Source organism: Ilyonectria robusta, assembly GCF_021365365.1.
Source record: "Ilyonectria robusta strain PMI_751 chromosome Unknown BGZ61scaffold_46, whole genome shotgun sequence".
Taxonomy (NCBI): Eukaryota; Fungi; Ascomycota; class Sordariomycetes; order Hypocreales; family Nectriaceae; genus Ilyonectria; species Ilyonectria robusta.
In genome coordinates this window covers 13,868-21,783 of record NW_025764480.1, presented here as the reverse complement: position 1 = coordinate 21,783, position 7,916 = coordinate 13,868, and the positions used below count along the sequence as shown (strand labels likewise).

The 7,916-nt window shown below is 52.6% G+C and overlaps 2 protein-coding genes across 2 annotated transcripts; both read right to left on the bottom strand.

The window, feature by feature from the left end:
- Window positions 1-2,161: 2,161 nt before the first annotated feature.
- BGZ61DRAFT_500069 (Aft1 HRA domain-containing protein) lies at window positions 2,162-3,989 on the bottom strand (the record flags this gene model as incomplete). Its single annotated transcript, XM_046251501.1, has 5 exons — window positions 2,162-2,440; window position 2,479; window positions 2,538-3,547; window positions 3,588-3,726; window positions 3,796-3,989. 5 exons carry the CDS (start codon window positions 3,987-3,989, stop codon window positions 2,162-2,164), a joined length of 1,623 nt encoding a protein of 540 aa, XP_046095155.1.
- A 2,665-nt stretch (window positions 3,990-6,654) lies between these two features.
- Window positions 6,655-7,916, bottom strand: BGZ61DRAFT_594238 (uncharacterized protein; the record flags this gene model as incomplete). The annotated part of the gene is made up of 2 exons (XM_046256832.1): window positions 7,390-7,916; window positions 6,655-7,314 (listed from the first exon to the last, which is right to left on the bottom strand). The coding sequence occupies exons 1-2, from the start codon at window positions 7,828-7,830 to the stop codon at window positions 6,655-6,657; spliced, it is 1,101 nt and encodes a 366-aa protein (XP_046095154.1). The 5' UTR covers window positions 7,831-7,916.

Below are 7,916 nucleotides of genomic sequence, written 5' to 3'. Positions count from 1 at the left end.
GGGAGCAAACAAATAGCAGATGAGAAATGTGTGGCTTTTGGGAGATCTCGGTCAAAGTGTTGGAAACGTTATTAGCCTGGCGTGCTGGCCCTATGGGGCTTAATCCTCCCGAGCGTAATAAATTCCATCCTAGCTCAGCATGTCCTGTGCTCCAATAGGGGGCTTTACGGGCCTCGCGGCTCCGCGGACGAAAAATATACATAAATACATACGTACAAAGCCGCGTGTTCAAGTAAGCTGGAAGTAAGTAATATATTTAACGCCACGTGAGCGTAAAGTGCTTCGGCATCCCGTAGGGCAAGTGGGGTGCGAGGGTCTATAGCTTGCTGGATATCTCAAATATCAAGCCTTCCTACTGGAAAACCCGGCAGCCGGGGGGGAACGGTAGGTAATGGCAGCAAAAAGGGCCAAGCATTATTATCCTTTCTCCATTTTGAAGTACTTAATGTGCCAGCCTATCCTAAGATCGTAAATCTCTCCCTAACCCCAGGTCCCTGATCTTGTGGTGTAATAAGTCTTGAGGTTTCCTGCCTTTGCTTCGGAGCTCTTGTAGACTACTAGATGAGTCTAGTTTGGCCGGGGCTAAGGGCTCGGTTGCTGTCGAAGGTTGAAGGCGGTTGCTATTGAGGATCGTTCGTGGGACATGGCCATGCGAGTCTGTGGAGCCCGATAGGCTTTACGTCGGCGTGGATATGGTGTTCGAGGTTGCAAGCTGCGGCTATCAACACCTTCCCATCTTTGTTGGTAGACTGCGCTAAGGAAACTGTTTTCAAGGGGAAGGCGGGTGGCGTAATGAGCTTACAACGGGCGGCGCCAGTCCTGATGGCGTCTCCGGCAGGCGAGAACCATGCACACCCAGCCAGTCACAATCAACGTGCAAGAAAGGTAACCTGACTCATTTTAGCTGTTCTTCTTTGTCACTAATGACTCCAGGAGCCAGTATAAGTCAGGCAAGATCCCGAACTTCTCCCCCAAGTTGACAGTCGCCCACACAAATCACGGCATAGCTAAAATTTCGGAGTTTTGGGCCCCACGTCCCAGATTCACGTGCCGGAACATATGCTCCAAGCCCGGGCACTCCAACCGCCTCGCCACGACGAACCCTTGAGCTCTGGATCGTCAACGGCCTCCCTTCGCTCCAATGGGCCGTAGCAATACTCCACCGCCTTCATGGAATCCGCTGGAGGACCTTGTCTTACCTGAACTATAAGACTGGCGAGAAGAATTGAAAACACCCTTTTTCCTTCCCTGCTGAGAACACGCACGCACATACACCAATGGACCAGCATGTGCTTTGCCAATTTGGGCACGCTCATCTGCCAGGCATGCGGGCGGCGTGTAGGCGAGCAGCTCGTGGGGATGACGCCGTGTTGGGCCATGTGCGGCAAGTTCGTGTCGAAGTTGACAGGCGAGGTGGTTCAAAGCGAGTGTCGTGTTTGCCGCGATGCGAGGGCGGAGAGAGCCGATCTGGCGCGGAGTCTAACCCGGGCGTCTGGAAGTAGTAGAGAGGGAGGGAGGGGCCCGGGGCGGTGATTGTGACGCTGATGATGATCGCCATCGTGCGGTTGGGGGGTTTCCTAGGGACGAATGGCAAAGAAGACGGAGGAGACAAAGATGATGATGGCGACGAGTTGGTGAGTTGTTTGTACTCTTGGAGTTGGTCATGACTGACGACGTCTACAATACAGACATCTCGGATTCTATCTATTATAGCTTGAGAAACGGTCGTGCTCCTTACAAAACCTGGCACCTTGTTCATGGACTCGGCCCCAAAGACATTTCGAGCAGCTCCACGGCCGGGCCATTGACTGGCTGGAAGACTGGCCACGGTTGCAGGGAGTTCCCAGAAGCATGGGGCTGCTCGACGCAGTGGGCCACGACGGCCTGAATTTGGCGTCAGTCTTCATCGGCCAATCTGGACTATTTTTCCTTCTGAAGAAGGAGATCCTACCATTTCGTCGACGTTGGGACATTGAGATGGACGGTCGTGTAGATGTAGGCAATGAGAGCCGCTATTGGCTCTCGGTCAGGCCGTGTGCGTGCTAGTACACAGTTCGTGTAGGACGTTCTCTGGGTTTCAGGCAAAGTTTTCACATATCTCCACCGATTTTCAAGTCGCCCTCAGGTCGCCTGCACGGCCATCGGCGGATCGCAGCTCGTTCTATGAGAAATGACGTTGAACACCCTGGCCAGCCATGAACGGTTGATTGGGCATGGGTGCACCCATGCCATAGGGGTTCATTTGGGGGTTGAAGGGTTCGACCGCCTGAGACATGAAGGCGCTGTGGAGATCTCGCTGTTGCGTAACTGGGCAGTCCTTGTGTGCGAGAAGAAGTGTCTTCAAGTTGACCACTTCTGCTCTCAGCTGCGTGATCTGCGAAGTCAGAGTATCGTTCTCGGTGTTGAACATCTTCACGTTGGTCTGTAGGTTGGCAAGCCACTGCTTTTTTTTCTTTTACGGCACTTCAGGGCAGCAACACTGTGAAATGTCAGTAACCATAGTTCAACATAGATATAGATTTTCGAGTAAAACATACCGGTTTCGTTCAAGGAAGTTCTTGCGTTTCTCCTCATCCGTCGTCATGGTTTTGGACCCGTTTTCATCATAATTCATGTTAGACTCGTCGTCAGATATATCCATGTCTTCAGCCATAGCGACTGCTCCGCTATTGGCCTTGGACTTCTTGTTCGGTGGTGCTTTTGCGGGAGCCTTATCGGCCTTTCTTCGACTATTTGTGGTGGGCGGGTTCTTCTTGCCCTTGCCTCGTGGATTGGGTCGGGCCTGGTCACTGTCGTCCAAGGCGACACTACCTTCGCTCACACCGCGAACGGAACCGATCGAGCCACCATTGGCTCTCGACATCTGCGACGAGGTGTTCATATTCCGGGGCACAACGGGGGATGGGTGTGCATGGCTAGTTGCGCCCGAAGTGACAGCAAACTGGTTCGTCGATTGGGCCTCGTTCCTGCCTTGGGCAAGCATGAAAAGGCCGTTGGAGGCGTCGTTGGCGTGAGGGTCAAAGGGACCGGACACGGGCTTCGTCTCGGAGTTGACTACCACGGGGCCGTTGGGGATCCCTTGGGGTTGAGATGTGACCGATTGCTGTTGCTGTGGTGGAGCCTGTTGGGATTGTCCGGACTGTCGCTGAACACCGTTTGTTTGCTCTCTCCTGGCAGCTACGCTCATAGCAGTGCGATGGAAATCGATGGTGCTAGGCGTCGTCCCTCCACTGGCAAGGTGGGCAAAGAGGGCTTGGGAGTTGGGACTGGGCGCAGGGAACATAGACCCGCTGCCCGGAGTCAGGCCCGCCCTCAAGGAAGATTCGTTGGGCGTAGGAAAACCGCCGCGCAGATGATACGTATCACCAAAGTAGTCATTGGCAGGACCAGAAAGCATGGCTGGGCTCAGAGGGCCAGTCTGCAGCAAAACTCCACCCCAGTTGAATGGTGTTGCTTTAGGGCCGGGGAAGAGGGACGAGGGGGACGTCAAGGCGGCGACCGACGGCAGCTTAGTGCCTCCTAGTGTTTCTGGGGCGCCCCCGAAGGACTGCTCGAAGGGATTGGGCTCCAGACTGAGATCCGCCGACCGTGGCCGCGAAGTAGTCAGCAGTGTCGGTACCTTGTTGTTGACCGGGCCGAGGAGGAGGCGCAAGCGGTTTGGCGGCTTCGGCAGTGGACGCGGCTTCTGGTTTCACGGGCGGCTCGGCATTTGCGTCGATCGGGCATCTACGAGAGTAGGACGGACGGTGACGACGATATTGACGGAGAGAGGCGACGAGGACGGAGGTACAGGACAGGAATGGAGACGAGACGGCAACGCTAGGTGGATGGGGATGACGGGAAGCGATGACGATGATGCGCCATGGCGGAGAAACCAAGACGGGAGGATGGGGTGGAGGGGGTTGGAGGCTCATCTGGTCGAGGGGAGATTTCTTTGACTGCTTTGACTCACCTCTAGTTGAGGAGGCGTCGGATGTTGAAGTCCTCATGGTGACAATGTTGTATTATCCCTTTTAAATGCCCTAAGGCAACAGATAGGCTTAATTACCCACAGAGGGCGGGAGATCAGCGGTACGCCGGTTGACTTTAAAAATCTGTTTAGCTATATGGAGGGTTATGTACTGTGATGTAGATCGACATCAGCGGTGACTTCTGACACCAGATAAAATAGGTGGGATGCTATGTACCTCAGAATTCTCGCTTTGTGGTTGGTTTGAATCCCTGCTACTAGCGCAAGTGTTGCCTTGGGGCACTTAAAGGGATAGCTAGGGCGCAAGGTTGTGGTAGTTAGTTGAGTGGGGGTGGGAGTACGAAACGAGGACGGAGAGAGACAGGGGCGATTGCAGCACAGCACACCAGCGAAGTGCAGTCCTGGGAGCGAAGAGAAAGCAACGCGCGCTGCAGCGACCAGACGGAAAAAAAAAAAAAAAAGAGATAGACGGCCGAACCAGTGGAGTGCAGCTGGCGTGGGAAACCATGATCGCGTCGAGGTGTCGAAGGGTACAAACCGGCGTACAGCGCGCGGTCGGTGCTGTCAACGGCATCGTCCGATTTCCCCAACCCAACTCCAACTGGTTTGTCGCGACGACGATCATTGCGGCGGGTTGCTGGCCCGCCCCCGCTTTGCGTGTGTGCTACTGTGCATCTTGCATCAGCCGGCCAGGCTCGGAACGAGAAATCAAATCGTAGTCACAGCACGGTTCCCCAATCTTTTGGCGCCGCTCTCTCGTCCCTCAAGCGCTTTGACCTTGGTGGTCGGATTCATGATGCTGTCACTATTGCGACGGGTATAGGTCTCGGAGCCGAAATACAGTGCGTGAAAGCGCCTGCAAGTCCAAGGTTACTACCCTTTAACGCCATCCACCGTCATACCTCATACCGGACACCCCCACACATCTCACCCGCATCATCACATTGAGAGAAACTCAGCCCTCATAACCGCAGTTCCTAGTATTTCGACTTCAAATTTCATCATTTCATATCAAGAAACAGATCGCGAGTATACTCTACGCACAGTTGAAGAGGATCCAGATTTAATTGGTCTCCGCCCCTCAGCGCGCCTCTATGGAGTTCCACCCAAGACATGGAGGGATCGCCGCAATGGCTCCCAAAGTAGTCGTGTTGCAAATGAAAAGAACCAAAAGCTGACTGAAGGAAAAGTCTCCGACTATTGAGGAGAGCTTTTTAATCAATTCGTGTTTTAATTTTGTAATTTTAAGCAAAATTGGCTGATAAATAAACGTGGCTGATGATGACGGGCTGGTTTGGGGTTGGGGGATTTGTCCGACGTGACAGTGGATGGCGTCATTTTGCCGTTCACGACGAGTCCTCTATCACAACGTGATGATGGTATATGAGTCCTTCGCGGCCACCTCCTCACTAGCTTGTCGATCATAATATACCATGAATCCCTGCGCGTATCATTATCAATACCGAGTCGTAATTTAATGCGCTCATCCCATGCCTCACTGTAGATAGCTGAGATACGTCGCCACAGCTCGATCCGATGTAGTTTGCGCAGAGCAGGGATCATAAACCAGCTCTTCCTACTGGTGGTGTTGTCTAATCTATTATCCGATCTCGATGTAGGATTACCTTTCGAACGGAAGCCATTTTTGGAGGCGATGTCGCCAGGGCGTCTTGTCTGAGCTGCCGACTGATCTGACCGGTTTGATGTATCACCACCAGCACGTCGTGCAGGACGAGATTGAACCGTTCATAGAGGTCATCGCCAGTGACGTCCTTAGCAGCATCAAGTGCGGCTTGAAGTGCCCCTTTAGATGATGCGGGATGCCGCGGAGAATTCTCTCCTTCCTAAAGTCAACACCTGTCCTGACCACCAAGCATTTGAGGGTACGGCATATCCGTACCACCGCCTCCCCTGATTAAGCTTTCTTCACGATCACGCCTCGGAACACCCCGCCGCCATATGACAAAGTTGGGCCGCAACTTGATAACCTGCATGTGAGCAAACATGATATGACCGGTCACATAACACTGGCAGGTGACGTCGACTTTGGAGTATCATTCCCCAAAGCGACTAAAAATGCCAAAGCAATAAGCCCCAAGTATCAAACCCCAAACCCCGCGAAAGCCGGAATGGGATGTCTCTCGCATCGTTCAAGCCTTAACCGCATTTTTGCCAAGATATCAAAGATGGACATGCACGCATGACGTCCTACATCATCGAATAAGACTACGGTGCGCCGTGTTCTCATTGGCTAGGATCTCTTTGCCGGCCTCAGCAGCAAACCTACGTCAACCGCAGGGGTTTACATCTATCCACCAAAAGTAGATGCACCATCTACTATTAATAGAAAGTTGTGCTCTCTACCATTTCTACCCTGCCTGGTGTCAAGCTTCTATCCTCTCTATCACGGCCTCATCAACGTAGATTCAAGTGGGTAGATTGTCAAGAAATCACCGATTTATATATACATCACACGCCTAGTAGTATGGCAGGCAAATTAGATACTGAAAATTTAGTAATGCGAGCAATTTCGTTAGGCACTCTATGTAGATTGTCACATCTATCTTGCTAGTAGACTAATAGATCAGCAGCTACTAATAATATTACTTAATAATGTAAATATAAATAAGAAAGAGCGATCTATATAAGTTATAAAGATATGCATCTTAAATAAAGTAATATAACTATAAAGTATCCGGCAGATTCGGCGCTGACTCATCAGATGATTCCGATGGATCTTCTCTCAACGTTTCCTTTTCGACTTCATCAGCTCTACCAGGTCGGCGTCTCTTTCCGCGGAGGAGGTACGGTGATCGGCCGACGCCCTCGTAAGTGGTGGGTTCGTAAGCGGGTGAGCTGCCTGACGCCCGTCTTTCGCTTTCTGGAATTGACCGGTGAGTCGTTTCAAAGTCTTCTGCCCACTTGCTCAAGTCAAGTGTAGCCTGTCGACGCTCCTCCTGTCCGTGTATCCGCCGTTCTCCTAGTAGGCCGAGGGTCATGAGGCTGAAAGCTAGATACTGACCCACAGCCGTACAGACGTGGAAGTGATTTGGATGGGCGGACACCTCGGGGCCGGGTTCTGCTAGGTGGTAACACAACGTTTTCGGTTCCTCCCAGTCGACCCTGAGAAACACGATCGCTTCGCCAGTGGTCAGAAGACCATACTCAAGGCCTCCCTCCATCATGTAAAGGTAGGTCTGCGTGACGGCAGACGCTATCAGCCTTTCCGCGTGATACTGGAAAAGCGCGTCCGGGTCCATAGAAGTGGGAATAGTTTTTTGATTGACAACGTCCTTGGGAATGTTCATAGCCCGCAGACCGAGACGAAGATGCGGAGCGGTCAGCTTGTGGGGAAGTTTATATTCAGAAACCTAGATCATGGTACGGGTCGTCGCGAGTGCATCGTTGGATCGATAGACGCAGATTTGATCGGGTCGCAGCTGGCTGAGGTCTCGTGTGCGGTCTGGCGTCTGTGGTGGTGTCGAAGGAGTCTCCCGGACAATGACTTCTTCAGCGACGTCGCTGATAGCATAGGGTGGATTCTCGATAATGATGCCATTTCCTATGTCGAATGCACAGCTGACCTCCTCCACCTGCTTGAGCTGCTCTATTATCGCTCTGACTGGGTCCTCCACACTGCTGTGCAGGAAATGCTCGAGTGTCTTTTCGTTTGCTATCGATCGCTGGAAAATCCTGTTTCCCAAGCCGGCCAGGAAACTTCGGCTCCCGAAAACGCGGCTCTGGGCAGGGAACGTGTCGTAGAGTGCACCAAGTATGACTCTCTGTTGTTCTAGGAAGTCTGACCATGGCCTGAGATGTGTTGGGCACCGCTTGTTACGCGGATTGGTGAGAGGGCCCATCGAGGTCAGGCTTTTGTCTGTTTCGACAGCAAATTTGGAGAAGACCCAAAAAGAAGCCTAGCCAGCGCCGGTGAGTACGGTCGCAC